The 15,927-nt window shown below is 32.4% G+C and overlaps 1 protein-coding gene across 1 annotated transcript; it reads left to right on the top strand.

Moving 5' to 3' along the window:
- The first annotated feature begins 13,192 nt into the window (after positions 1–13,192).
- LOC146919614 (1-aminocyclopropane-1-carboxylate synthase 3-like) lies at positions 13,193–15,620 on the top strand. Its single transcript, XM_085713032.1, has 3 exons — positions 13,193–13,588; positions 13,952–14,244; positions 14,394–15,620. Exons 1-3 carry the CDS (start codon positions 13,442–13,444, stop codon positions 15,394–15,396), a joined length of 1,443 nt encoding a protein of 480 aa, XP_085569158.1. The 5' UTR covers positions 13,193–13,441; the 3' UTR covers positions 15,397–15,620.
- Positions 15,621–15,927: the final 307 nt, after the last annotated feature.

Here is a 15,927-nt window from a genome sequence, read left to right as displayed (position 1 = left end):
GTTCAAACATGTTTATAAAGGGAGATTGAGGCCGGTTCACCTCATTCCTTCCCTTTCACTCTCTCTCTAACTTAAACGCTCTCTTCTCTCTCTCTAAAACCTCTGCAACCTAACCCTGGCCGGAAACTGGGAAGGACGGCGGAGGAACGGCGGAGGAAGATGAACATTCATCTTCTCCGACGATCTGAAAGAAAATTTTACATGAAAACGTCCGTCTTCCTTCCCTCTTTACGAATCCAAGGTTATTTTTGTGAAAACATGGAGAAAACGAAGTAGATCGGACTTTTTATCCTTCGTTTTTAGGGTTTCGAACTTTTTCAAAATTCTTGGAATTAAACCCTGATCTAACTCGTTTCCTTCGCTGATTACGAATCTGAACTTTGTTTCGTGAAACAAACGGTGAATCCCTGAGATTTTGTGCCCTAGGGTTTTGTTTCAAATTTTTTTTGGAATCTTTTCGAAATCCTCGTTGATTCACCGTTTACTTTCGCAATTAAACCTTCGATGATGATTATATGAAGAAACGAGGAGGTTTTATGGACTTACTTGAGCTTGATTGGAGGTTTGAACTGGATTCTTCGGAGAAACTTGGACTCTGAATCTTCTTTTGATGTTTTGTGGTAAGTCTTACTCCGAAACTGAAAATAAATCAGTTCTTCATCTTCTTCCTCTTCGCTGGTTCAGATTCCCTTTGATCCTTCTTCTTCTCTTCCCAATCTCTCTGTGATCGCGTGGTTCGTCACTTCGGTGGCGGATTCATGCTTGAATTGCAGAGATTCGAAGTTCAATGATGATGATTCTCGTAAGAATCACTGAGAACTCTTCGAAACAAACACTTCAATTCCAATTGTTTTTGCTGTCAAATCCTGGATTTTGGTTTTCTGTGATGAAGCTCTATGAATTGGTGATGAATTGGTTCGAATTTTGTGAAAAATTGTTGTGATTTGGTGTTTGTTACGGTGGTTCAATTCAGTTACGGTGGTGACTGTGGTGGCCGTAATAGTTTGTTACGGCGGAGAGAGTTGGAAGAGAGAGAGAGAGAGAGAAAGGTGATTACGTTGTTGATGATGTGTAATCTGATGAATGGTGATTCTGCTGTGCAATGATGAGTTGGCCCTTATTTATAGGTGCCAAGTGTAATGACTGGACCAATAGGAATAGGACACCTGGATTTGGACCTGAAATGGCTCGGCCTTGGCTTATTTTGGACCTGGGGACCTTCCTGCAAATTTTGAAAGTTGGAGGACTATTCTGCAAACCAAAAAACTAAAGAGGCCTGAATTGCAATTTTAATAAAAAACTTAAAAAAAAAATTTGAAACAAAAAGGACTAATTGCAAAAAATGCGAAATAAAAAGGCCTAAAAAGAAAATTAAAAGGGACTTGAATGTAATTTTGGACACTTTGGACTTAGAAAAAAACTAAAAAATACAACTGGAATAAAAATGGTAATTTGACTAAACGTAAAGCGAAACGATTAAAATTTGACAAAACGGACTAAAACGAACCAATGGCTTAAATGAGGTACGTTAAAGTAACCTCTCTCTGCCAAAATTTCGTGTGAAATGACCAAAATACCCCTGGGGCAAAAACGACTGAAAATGACTCAGATGCAAATTTGAAATGGATTTTTAACAGAGAAATAAGACAACAGCTTATTTAAACCAAACTTGAAAGACCCAGAGACAATTTTAAGAGTTTAAACAGAGCTTTGACACTTTGAAAGACTAAAATGCCCCTAGGGGCCAAAACCGACTCAAAATGACTTCAAATGCAATTTTTGGAAAGGGTTTTGACATAGAATGAAGCAGAGACTTATCAAACTCTTTGAAAGGACTCAAACAGAATTTTGAAGATTGAAAGAGATCTTGACATAGGAAATGACTAAAATACCCTTCTGTTGTGAATTTTGCAAACAATATTGAAATAAAATGCCGAGAAAGATGTAGTTGATCGGTGACAATTCAAATAACTTGAAATGCAAGAAAAAGAAGAAACAAGTATTTTTAGGTCCAAAATTAGGGTATAACAAACCCCACAAAACCGGCTTGTGAGGTGAGGATTGCCCCCACTTATAAACACATTGTCAGGTCATCTCTTATCCGATGTGGGACTCTTAACACACCCCCTCACGCCCAAGACTGGACATCTGGAACGTGGACATAAATGGTAGGTAACCCCACAAAACCGACTTGTGAGGTGAGGATTGCCCCCACTTATAAACACATTGCCAGGCCATCTCTTATCCGATGTGGGACTCTTAACACACCCCCTCACGCCCAAGACTGGACATCTGGAACGTGGACATAAATGGTAGGTGGCCCGATAACAGAAACCTGATAGCAGGTGGCTCAGCGGATCATGGAGGAGGCTCTGATACCATCTTAGAAATCGTGGTTGGGCCTAACACAACCTCACAAAACCGGCTTGTGAGGTGAGGATTGCCCCCACTTATAAACACATTGCCAGGTCATCTCTTATCCGATGTGGGACTCTTAACAATGACCTTCCTATGTTCTACGATAGCTCCGCCCCTGCATACAAGGTAAATGTGTGAACTCAACTCTCATGGTTACTATAAAAACTTCTTGATGCATGATATATAAATACCTTTGTTAGAACTATCTAAACTTTGAGACGTGACTCCAATATCCAACTCACCTGAATTTGTTCTGTAAAAAGAATAGTCGATGCATGAGATCTATCTAGTGTAGATAAAGATCAAGTTGAATGTGGGCCTAGGAAGTACATGCGTTCGCTTTCATATTAGGCTGTAAGAGTCTTCTTTTGTTGATTTGGACATGCAAGATATAATTTTCCAGAAGAAGGTGAATTTTCAAATGAGACCCTTTGATGTGTATATATAGGCCACACTGACTTCGTATTTTTGTCTTGATGTATTTATCATTGCCCATGTGACAAATAAGACAATATAACAATTCAAATTTAATTGAAGGAGCTATATATGTCACCCTAGGTCCCCGCTACATGGCCCTCACAGTTCAATTCATAAGTATTATTAGCCTCTTTTTTATGGGATTGAAATGAGGTATTAGTTTCGGGTTTTCATGTATCAACTTGGCTTACTAGGGGTTAATTTTCGCCCCATATTTCTACAGTAACACATAATTTTGGACTATAATTTATTTGAAAAGTGTAATTATGAATGGCACAAAGTTTATGATTTTTCCAAATGTATAAGATGTGTGAGCTAAGTGGTTAGAGTTTAACTTTGTATTCGCAAACGTAGAGTTTAAATTTCACATGAAACAATTGTAATATGATCATTAGTGTAATCGTTATTGATAAAATTTCCATTTTCCCATTTTTTTATTTTTTATTTAAAAAGTAATGTTGAGTGGAGAATTTTTTTTCTTACTTTTATTTATTTATGAATGGATGAATAAATAGATATTGTTCGAGATGCGGACTCTCGATGATAAAGAGCTTTCAATACGACAGAGATGATAGTTGTACCTAAAAAAGTTTGTTTCGCAAGTTACTATCCACTCAAGAGGCACATATCAAAGTTGTAGAAGTGATAAATGTACTTATTCTATATTGAGGGGCTACTTGTATTTACATATAAGTTTGTTTTCACGTGGGGTACTCCAACGGTTTCTATTCAGACATAAGAAAGTAGTACTATTTAGCGGGTCACTAGTATTAGAGCACTTCATTTAGACACATGCTTGAGAAAAATAATCATTTAGACACATACTTGAGAAAAATAAAAAGAGAAAAGGATTAAATAATATTAATCTTTAAAATAAATAATTTATGTGTATTTTTGTGATTAAATAACGTGTCTAAATACTTGTGACCATACAAAACTTATTGTTAGAGATAAATGTGATATAAAATTGCATAAACATATATTTTGTTAGACCATATGGTTGCTTTTTGCCTTGGTAGATCTAAAATTATATCAACGATACATGTTTAACTTCTTACGTGCGTGTCTAAAATTTCACGGTGTCATTTTTCTAATTTGTGCAAAATCTATAAGTTGTGTGAATTGACCGGGCATTTTGGGTATTTATGCTCCATGTTTTTTTCTTCTTTTTTTCTAACTTACCTTTCATTCTTGTGTAATTTTCTACATATCAACATATACTAAATCAACGTATCTAACTCAATTAAGCTTATCAAGACACAAGTCCAAGTTGCTACTTAGCATGCATGACTTCAAGTCCAATACGTTGCTACTTGTACCAAAGTCAATTGTTCATAGTGGACAAACTCTAGTCTTTATTATACTATTGAGCCAACTACATGTACGTTCTCTGTTCTTCAAAATTAAGTCTTGAATTCACTGTTTGAACGAACATATTAGGAGGCGTCAGTATACTTTTTTCGTTGACCTTGATCACCAATTAATTGGTTAGATATATACTGATCCATTTTTTTCCCCACCCTAGGAATTGAGAAAGACAGAGAACCATCAAGAATGAGTGGAGCCACATGGGACGTACAACATCAAATAATGTTGGGTTGTTAGAGAGTTATATTAGACTTAAATGAATAATTTAACTATTTAGTTTAAGAGTAAAATTATATTAGTTTGTCTTTCCTTTGAATGGTTTTTAGTTTGGCATTTAAGTTATGACTTTAGTCTTTAGGCCCATTAGGGTTAGTACCATTATCATTCCTATATATAGTGTCTTTGACACACTATGCAAATGAATGAAATGAATCAAAAGTTATTTTATTTTATTTAGTTTATCTTTAATGTTTTATTGCATTGTTTCTTTAATTTCCAGCAATGTTGTTCTAGCTCTCTAACAATGGTGCTTTCATTGAGAGTTGGACCACGGAAAGGGCTACCTATAGGCTGGATTAAGGTGTTCCACCGAATACTGATAGGTGAGTGAAGCCGTCAAAAAGGAAAGGGCTACCATCGGGTCAGTGCCGATAGAGTGAAAGCCGCCGTGGACGTCGGCTCTTAAAGGGCGTGGCAATGTTAGGAGTCCCACATCGAGTATATCAAAGTGCTTGATGTGGTACTTAAGCCTTGAGGTTAAGTGTGGGTCAGTGCCGATAGAGTGAAAGCCGCCGTGGACGTCGGCTCTTAAAGGGCGTGGCAATGTTAGGAGTCCCACATCGAGTATATCAAAGTGCTTGATGTGGTACTTAAGCCTTGAGGTTAAGTGCTTGATGTGGTACTTAATTGAGGTTAAGTGCTTGATGTGGTACTTAAGCCTTGAGGTTCTCCCACCTATTGGACTAGTCTTTTAGGTAGTCTTTTGGGTTGGGCTCTCAATGAAAACACCAATTGTTAGGACTTAAGTACCACATCAAGCACTTAACCTCAAGGCTTAAGTACCACATCAAGCACTTTGATATACTCGATGTGGGACTCCTAACATTGCCACGCCCTTTAAGAGCCGACGTCCACGGCGGCTTTCACTCTATCGGCACTGACCCGATGGTAGCCCTTTCCTTTTTCCTTTTTGACGACTTCACTCACCTATCAGTATTCAGTGGAACACCTTAATCCAGCCTATAGGTAGCCCTTTCCGTGGTCCAACTCTCAATGAAAGCACCATTGTTAGAGAGCTAGAACAACATTGTTGGAAATTAAAGAAACAATGCAATAAAACAATAAAGATAAACTAAATAAAATAAAATAACTTTTGATTCATTTCATTCATTTGCATAGTGTGTCAAAGACACTATATATAGGAATGATAATGGTACTAACCCTAATGGGCCTAAAGACTAAAGTCCTAACTTAAAGGCCCAACTAAAAACCATTCAAAGGAAAGACAAACTAATATAATTTTACTTTTAAACTAGATAGCTAAATTATTCATTTAAGTCTAATATAACTCTCTAACATGGGTCCGGTTAGAAGTTTGGAACAACAACACAAATGAAAGAGACATCATACTTTAACGTAAAATCTTAAGATTTTAGGTTTATGAGTCATCTTCTTTATAAAGTGTTCAACTTCCACTTTTTTAAACATTATCAAACTTCTAAATTAAATCATGCTTGCTATCCACAACAAATGAGAGAAGTCTATTATAGATGCTCACAAGTAAGTTTGAACCAATTCAAAATAATTAATTTAAATTATTTATTCCTTTATATTTGGGTCAATAATTGAGTTAAAGAAGGTCACAATTTCAACTATTCAAAACAAAACCTTTTTTTTTAGATGCTCACAAGTAAATTGATCCAATTCAAAATAATTAAAAATAACTTTCATAAACTTTTAAATCATACCAATTATTGTATATTGGTTTGAATTTTTTCACTCACCCCAAAATAATCCGATCCGTTATACCATGTGTTTCCTCGTAAGAGAGTAAAGAATCGAGTAACATGAAAATCATGTTAGGAGTCATAATATTGTACTCCATAGCTATCTTTTTCTTTCTTTTAATAGCACTCCCTAGCTATATAATGGTCCCGGTGACTAATATCTAAGTTTATTGTATGTTGTAGAGGGTATTGGGGACACTTAAACGAGGATTTCACATGCCATAATAACCCTTTCTTTACTACAAACCACGTGGCCTTTCCTATCTTTTGCCCCTTCTTTAAATACTTCAATATTTAACTAACTCGAGGGTAACTTCAATAACACGTGAGAGTAGAAATAGAGATTTATTATTCATTTTGGTTTAAACAAGCCTCCAATAATTTGGATACATCTTTATAATTTCGTATCAAAGGAAAAAGAAATAAAAGTATGCTTGACTAAAAAATAGAGAGTATGTTTTGGCAATATTACAAACAATGATTGGGGTTACAATGTTGTCATAAACAAAATTGAAGGGCTTTCATTTCATGTTTTTAGAATTGTGCCCCCTTAATAGTGATTACTTTGAGTTGTGTTCCCTAATGCTGAAATGTCATCGATTGCATCAATCAGATCGTTCTACCTCAATTAGAGACCAAATTCTGTTGTTGTTTGCTTTGATAGGAATAGATGGGGTATCCTCTTTCCAAGTCTGTCCTTGAATTTGGACAACACCATTCATTTACATTATTCATTGTTAATGTGGTGGGATTAATTAACAGGTGAGGATTTGATACCCCTTTTATTTTGACATATGTCTTTGCTTTCTCGTTCTTGCATTTTAGATAATATTGAAGTGTTAGAAACATTTTCTCTAAGAGGTGAAATTCATGTGAGCCCCATATTTTGAAAATGAGTTTTGTTAGACTTAAACGAATTTTACTAATAAATAAAGGGAGTGTTAGAGAAATTGTTATTAACATTCATTTTAAATAAGAGAAATGATATTTACACAACTATATTTTTATCAACTTTTGAAAAAACTTTTTTTTCCTCTTTTTTGAGCCCCATATGATTGTAGGAATATCATTTTTCTTATAATAACAACTTTTTTAGTGATATCAGATAGTTGACTTATGGTATGTTTGTTTTAGCGGTGGATTTATCACTTAAATCATGGTGGGAGCATATACAAATGCACGTTTGATGGTGCAAACTCCCAACCAAACATAGGCTTAGTATAACAATAACATATAGCAAAAAAACTTATGTGCATTTTCTTAGATGTTTTTCATATGATTTTTAACTAAATTCATCATGATTTCTTTAAATCCATAATATTCTCTAAGGTTGTTATATCCAAACATGTGTATTTTTAGTTAAAAACCTTATGAAAAACACCTAAAGAAATATGCCTAAGTTTTGTCAAAAAGAAAGATATGTTTGATAATTAAATTTAGATAATAAGATCACTATTCACTATAATAAGCTTATAATGCTTTTGAATATCCTTTTTACAAGTAAAGAGAATGTGTGAATATAATAGAAGATTTGAATATAAGAAATATCCAAAGCCAACATATAATTTGCAAACTAGCATAGTACAAGAAAAGGAGGCACACCAATGCATAAATAACAAACTAGCAACTAGGAATTCACCCTATAATTAAACTGCATGTGTACTACCATAGACAACCAACCAAATTCAAGATCACTTCAACAAGCTATAACTTTATCACTTTCTTCCCCCAAGCCAAACACTAGTCTTGTAGTGGAGTATTAATTAATTTTTATTTAATACTTGGCACCTCTATCCTTAACTCAATATATGATAACATCATTATATATTCATTTTTATAAGTAATAATGAAATTTATTGCACACTTGTATTGTAGCCAACCTAAACTCAAAGTGCTAAACTCGAGGTTGATATAATGCCTTTATTAATTTTATAATTAAAAAAAGATGAGAGATTTTTTAAAAGGAAAAATTATATTTATCAGGAATGACTATAAAGGGTGCCTAGAGAAATGTAACATAGAATATAATGGGTACTCTAAAGTCCAAACAGAAAGCAGAATATTTTTTTTTTTTTTTTTTACAGAGATAGCAGAGTTTAACTCTTAAAAAAATGCAGCCAGGCCAACAGGCATTATAATTGTCCTTAGGCTTATATTAATGATTTTTCATGTAATTATGTTAAATGGATCCATACATGATACATATGAGCTAAAACAATAAAAACTATATTAGTAGCGCCTTCGATTATTTGGATGACATTAACAATTACATTTAAAGTGGATCTTTTTTGGACTTTGGATTAGTGTGTTACTAATGCATTTTTGCATCTTAAAAAAATGACTTAAATTGGATCTTCACTCCAAATCTCAACATTGATTATGAATAAGTTTGCACTCGAATATGCTAATTTACTCGTTGTATTACTATACATAGTATCTATCTATTAAGATATGTTGTGATGCACCAATTACTTAGTATTTTGTTTTCCGATGCAAACCTTTGTTTAAGTTGTTTTTTTCTTATAAATGTGATCGAATGGGTATATGTTTTTAAGATCAAGTCTCTTCTTTTTTTTGAAAAATTAAGTGTAAGTCTCTTGATCCGTTGATATTAACGTGCTCGCCCTAGTTAATAGTCTAAAATAAATTGGTCCAATCAATGTCCTCTATTTCTTCGGTTTTATTTTCGTCTATTTTAAATTTATTTAACCTCAATAAATACTTTATATGCATATTATTCATTGTTTATTTTCTAATTTATTTTTTTATTTCTATATTCTATTTACTAAAATTTTATGAATTTGGTCCCCGTGAGCATAGCTCAGTTGACAGAGACAATACATATATATATACATATATATATATATATTTAATGTATCATATCTTATATTTTGACATCATCGTCGTGAGTGTTGCCACTACTTATAAACACACATTCAAGACTTGAGACTATCATTTATCCGATGTATCTGATAGCAGATGACTCAATAGATCTTGGGAGAAGTTATGATACCATGTTAGAATTTAGGGGCTAACTCGTCCTACAAAACTCTTTATAAGATGATGAATGCCTCATTTTTATAAACTCTTACGAAAAGTCTTATCTATCCGATATTAGACTTAGTTTTTCCCATATCCCATCTGTGCATCATAGCACGACAGCAAAAAGGAAAGATCTGCTTAGTGGGAACATCTTTGAAGTGGTACTAATTATAAAAATCAAAATGGTCCCCAATGCACTCGGCCCAAATTAAATTATCAACATCAAACTATATAACTTCATGCAAATATTTTCTAACAGCATAGGGGTTGCTTCACAGTTGTTAATTTTTTTTCTATCAGGCGACTTACCTTAATTTCGAAACGCCGGTTCAGAAAAGCTATTAGTATTTTTGTTTTGACAAAAGAAAAGCTACGAATATTTTTTTTGAAAGGAGAAAAGCTACGAGTATTGTTAGCTGGCTTTTGATATTTTCATAACAATGTTGGTAAAACTTTGGCGGAAAGTCATTATTAAATAAAATAAAATAAAATGATTTTTTTAGGTTTCTTTGAATTGCGGATAATTTATCTAACATTAAATAAAAAAACTATGAAAAAATCACAATTCTTTTTTAATGTTGAAAATCTGGTCATGGTTTTTCTTCTTCTTCATATTTAATATCGAAATAACCCCAATAATATATGTGAAGTTTTCATTTGAGTTGGTCTAGTAGTGCTGAATCAATGACTTGAGACCTTAGAGTGTGCTCATCCTTAAGATTTTAAGTTTGACTATCTCCTGTGTCAATTTATGTCGGTTAACTTAGCTTATTAAAAAAATATACTTGAAGTTTGAAAATAAACTCAGTAAAAAAATTACAAATTCTACCACTATAATATGAGATTCCTCCTATTTTGATCCTTTAACAATCCAATTACACCGGAGGCGCTAGCGAGGCAAAAAACTTGCCATGTATTTCTACAATTAACTCTTTTTTATTAGTGGTTGACTTTTTCCCTTTTCAATTTACCTTTCATTAAAAGTATTTTATTAACTATTTTATTATTTTTATAATATTACTTAAATTATTAATTAAAATTAAAAATAGTTAAATCCTATTTAATTAGGAACAACCTCACCGCAATATGAACAATATTATATATAACAATGTAAAATAAGAGATTTTAGTTTAAATTATTTATTATTATATTCTAATTATACCCTTAAACCATTTTTTTATAATAATGCTATCTTTTTTTTTTGAAAGAAAGAAACACTCTCTATTATTGATGTCATTGAAAGAGATAAAATTAAAAACATACATATTTTTTTTTTATATACAACTAGCGAAAAGACTTTTTATTGTGCGAACGTTTGAAAATCATGAACGATGTTTTTTATGAAATTTTAATTTTGATTAAAAATGAAAATATAGTTGTTTTTTACTTTCAAATTATAACAAATCAAACTAATCATGATTATCTATTTCAATGAAACCAACAATATAATAAAAATATATATAATCTAAATTCTTATTTTCTTAGTGACACCAACAACAATCTTTATTATAGAAAAAGTTGTTGTTTAAGGGTATAATTTGGATAATGAAAAAATAAATATATATATACATTCATCTAGTTTGTTACACATTTTAAATGATAAAGGAAAAAACTGAACATTTGTGTTTGTTACATTTTTATTTTAAAATTTAAATTTATTCTTATCTATTTGTCACAAGTGTGTTATTTGTATTGGAAATTGATGGTATTTTTGGAAGAAAAAATTCAACCCAAAAATGCTGAAAGATGTATTTTTCTTTTTATATAGTATAGATACACGATAAAATTGTTTGTTGTCTAGTATTTTTTTATGGTGTGTACATCACATACATGGGTAGTAATTAGAAACATTTTTAAGAAAAATTAAGTGCACAACTAGTAACATTTTTCACGTGAAAGATTGTACACTTTAAAATACTGCAATACTTAAGCATAATAATAATTAAGCGAGGATTGACAACGAGTAACAGCTTGTAAAGCTAACTTTTAATCGTTCATTGTTGTATGATGTGGTTCAATTTCCACTATCATGATAATTATATTATTATATGTGTCTAAGTTTGACAATTCAACTTATATTTTTTACGATTCTGATTAAGGTTTTCTTTGATAAAGAAAAAGATATAAAATAAGTTATGAAGTAATTAATCTCAAGTGGTTAATAGTCTGCATTAAATAATAAGTTGTTTAGGAGAATTCAAGTTCGATTTCTAGATGTAACAATTTTTTATTAGACTATACTTATCTTACAGGTAAACTTTGAATTATCATAATCTTCTTCGCTAAAAACCGAAAGGTTAACACGAATAAGAAGAACATATACTAGTATAATTTGAAGTGTTCCTTAATTAATATTTACGGTTGAAATATGACAAAAATATTTACGGTTGAAATAGCTGAAAAGTATAAATTGATAACGTAAAAGATATTTTTAATTCATATTTTAATTTTTCAATTAAGATAATGACGATAAAAATTAATGATACGTCATAAGCACTAAAAATTCAAACGCTTAGCATCTCAAAAAATGATATATGCTCTTGAAATCTTTTTGTAGGGTTGCGAGGCAATGTTTGTTAGCAAATAGTTACGAGAAGTGCTACATGACACAGCCCTCGTAGACACACCAAGCAGCACAACATGGTGCTATATATGTTAGATCCAAGGGCTGTAAAGTATTTGTAGGATTGTCATTCGCAAATAGTGTCGTGCCAATGATCATTTCTCAATACGCAATAAGTTATCCGCTATAAATTATCAATTTACATTGGTTAGACGTAACATATTAACAAAGAAAAAATCATTGGAACACGTATCAATATTTATTTATTTTTTTTTGTTACAAGGCTAAGAAAAAAGAAAAAAAGCGACAAAAAGATACGTGTCTGGAATACGTATCAATATATATTGGTGTTATTTATTTTTTGTCCGTTTGGTGATATTAAATTTACCCTTTCAATAACAGTTACTGCTTACTGTTGTATTTTTTTTTTTTGTTGCGATTAGCGGCTTAAAGAGTATTTTCACACTTTTAGTCTCAATATATATGGAAAATAAAAATGGAAAATACATGCCCTTTTATGTTGTCACACTTTTAGTCTTTTCAATAGAAACATACAACACGTACGTAAAAAAACCACTTTCTCTAAAACAGTATTTTCACTCTTTGTTATTCAATTGTTCTATTATCATGTCATGTTTTTACTAATGAGAGAAAAATTGGGAAAAAGCCAAACAAGTACACCTATTGTGTTTATTTGCTGCTAGTGCCAAAATATTGAAGCAAATAATAGCTTAAGGAAAACAGAAACATAGAAAAGAGATTCAGCTTGGGCTTATTTGGGGAAGTTAAAACATGATTAAAGAAAATGGCCGACAAATTTTTGATGAAGGCTAGTACAAGAGGGAGCATTATGGTCCATGATGTAGGAATACCTTAAGATCAAAATAAAGTCTTTATGGCCAATGTGGGTGACTGGCCCATTCCCTTTGAGATTTGCTGTCGGTATGGTGTTCTTGGTGCAACTAAAAAGTCTACTATATCCCTCCCATCACAAGTTACTCACTTTTGTTTCTTTTTGTTTTTCTAAAAATTAACCCTAACTACATTCTAATCAAAAAAATATTTACCAACATAGAAATAAATCTTTGGAGTAACACATAATTTTTGTGTTAAGATTAAGATGGAATAGTGTAGCCAGTGGATGACACATAAATGATATTTTATAAGCTAAGAGCAATATTAGGGAGTGTGTATATTTTGCGTGAATTGTATGGGACGGTGGGTATAGTGCGTAAAATACAAAACATTAACACATTCATTCATAAGGGTTTTGCAACTTTCCACCATATATATCACTTTATCTTTCCGCGTTGGCAATGAGAGTGAGACTATTACTTTGGTCAAAAGTGTTATTTTCAGCATCACGTGGTAACCTTTGGGTATGTGATTGATTTTGCATATATAAATACTTGCCTCACTACAACATCATACACCAATCCATCCATCTTCTAACATTTTAGTCCAAAGATCAAGTATCTCTCTCTATAGTCTAGTCCCTCTCATACATTCTTTCTTTTAATTTTTCATTTCCTACTCTTAGTAATCCCCTACCACATAAAAGAAAAAAATGAAGTTGCTATCTACAAAAGCCACATGCAACTCTCATGGCCAAGATTCTTCATATTTCCTAGGGTGGCAAGAATATGAGAAAAACCCTTATGATGAAGTTCAAAACCCCAAGGGAATTATTCAAATGGGCCTTGCAGAGAATCAGGTTAACTATATTTTTAATTCATATTAATAATCCCACCAACCATATTTTTATTTAGTGTGCTTAAATATCATTCACAATTAAACTACACATTAATGTATCCGATCACATCAAAACTTCATAATTAAACGTGTTTGAACAAGTCTAGTATTGATATGGTTTATCTCCTAAGAAGTTCTTGTGTTGTAGCTCATCACATAATTTTTAGGGACCAAAAAAAATCTTAATTAAGAAAGACAAAACTATAGAAAAAACAAAACTAATTCATTGTGTGTTTTTGTGTCACAATCTAACTAGACCAAGCCATCATATAATGTCTAAATAATTAAGGTTGTGGGCTAACAAGATTTTTGTCATTATTTGCAGCTGTCTTTTGATCTATTGGAGTCATGGCTAGCTAAGAACCCAGATGTAGCTGGATTCAAACGTGATGGAAAATCAATATTTAGAGAGCTTGCTCTCTTCCAAGACTACCATGGTCTACCTTCTTTCAAGAAAGCATTGGTAGATTTCATGGCTGAGATTCGAGGAAACAAAGTCACTTTTGATCCAAACCACATTGTTCTAACTGCTGGTGCCACTTCTGCAAATGAGACACTCATGTTTTGCCTTGCTGAACAAGGAGAAGCTTTTCTCCTTCCCACTCCTTATTACCCAGGGTACGTAGTAATTTATTTTCATATATATACTATTTTGCATGCATGTGATAGTTTTTTCTACTAAATTTTTTTCGTTAATTATAAAAATAAAAATAAAACTTTATATAATTGATAAAAACTCATTAAATTGCCAATATTTTTATATGCAGATTTGATAGAGACTTAAAATGGAGAACTGGGGTCGAGATAGTGCCAATACAATGCACAAGCTCAAATAACTTCCAAATCACAGAATCGGCTTTGCAACAAGCTTATGAAGAAGCAAAGAACAAGAACCTTAAAGTCAAAGGTGTCTTAGTCACAAATCCATCAAATCCACTAGGCACTACAATGTCAAAGAGTGAATTAAACCTTCTCGTTGACTTCATCAAAGACAACAAAGACATGCATTTAATAAGCGACGAAATTTACTCAGGGACAGTTTTTACCTCTCCGAGTTTCATCAGTGTCATGGAAATCCTTAAGGAAAGAAATGATCTTAAGGATTTTGACGCTGACATCTCGGAAAGAGTTCATGTCGTTTATAGTCTCTCCAAAGACTTGGGTTTGCCAGGTTTCCGTGTAGGCGCTATCTATTCTGAAAACGACATGGTCGTTGCAGCTGCAACGAAAATGTCGAGCTTTGGTTTGGTTTCATCACAAACTCAATATCTCCTCTCATCTATGCTAGGTGACAAAAAATTCACAAAAAACTACATTTTTGAGAATCAAAAGAGGCTTAAAAAAAGACAAAAAATGCTTGTTAATGGATTACAAAAAGCAGGTATTAGTTGTCTCAAAACAAATAATGCTGGTTTGTTTTGCTGGGTTGATATGAGACACCTTCTTAATTCAAATACATTTGAAGCTGAAATGGAACTATGGAAGAAGATATTATTCGATGTTCGGTTGAACATTTCACCTGGTGCTTCATGTCATTGCACCGAACCTGGGTGGTTTCGTGTTTGTTTTGCTAACATGTCAGAAGATACATTAAACTTAGCTATGAAAAGGTTAAAGGACTTTGTTGCAAACTCCATTAATGGTGAAGGGTGCAGTAATAATAAGAAGACTAGAAGTACCCAAGCTTCTAGAAGTTTTACGAAGAAATCTATTTCCAATTGGGTTTTTCGGCTATCTTCTCGTGATCATCATGAACAAGAAGAACGATAGCTTGGTTATGGTGTGAACTATGAAGCTTGATAGAGCCTATGTATGCATGCATAATTATGTATTACTATTAACTCTGGTTTATTGTTTTTTACTCCCCGGTCGAATATTTTTTGGAGGAGTTAGAATCCCACTTTTTATTTTATTTTATTTGTAATGGTGAAATTGTAGAGATAAGAAATTAAAACACACTCTGTCTATTTGGATGTGAAGTGTGAGTTGTTGGATATTATGATATGTTTTATATATGGATCAAACTTTAAATTATGTTGCATGAAAAAAATTCTTGGTGTGAATGTGATGGATGAAACATTATTTGCGGTATATAATCATCGAATACCACCCTAAAGATAATTGTGGTTTATACTTCCCTATGTCCTTTTTACAAGCATCTTGTTGATAAAAATTATTGTTCTTAAACTTGGGATTGTCCAATATCAACCCGATTCAACAATGGATCCTCCTATATTTGATAGATTTTAATATTATTATTTTTTTTTACTAAAGGTACATGTTCATTGTTCGACTATTTTT

The sequence above is a fragment of the Medicago sativa genome, chromosome 5 (assembly GCF_051527215.1).
Source record: "Medicago sativa cultivar Bolivia chromosome 5, Bolivia_mono, whole genome shotgun sequence".
NCBI classification, from domain to species: domain Eukaryota; kingdom Viridiplantae; phylum Streptophyta; class Magnoliopsida; order Fabales; family Fabaceae; genus Medicago; species Medicago sativa.
This window is presented reverse-complemented; position numbering and strand designations above follow the sequence as displayed.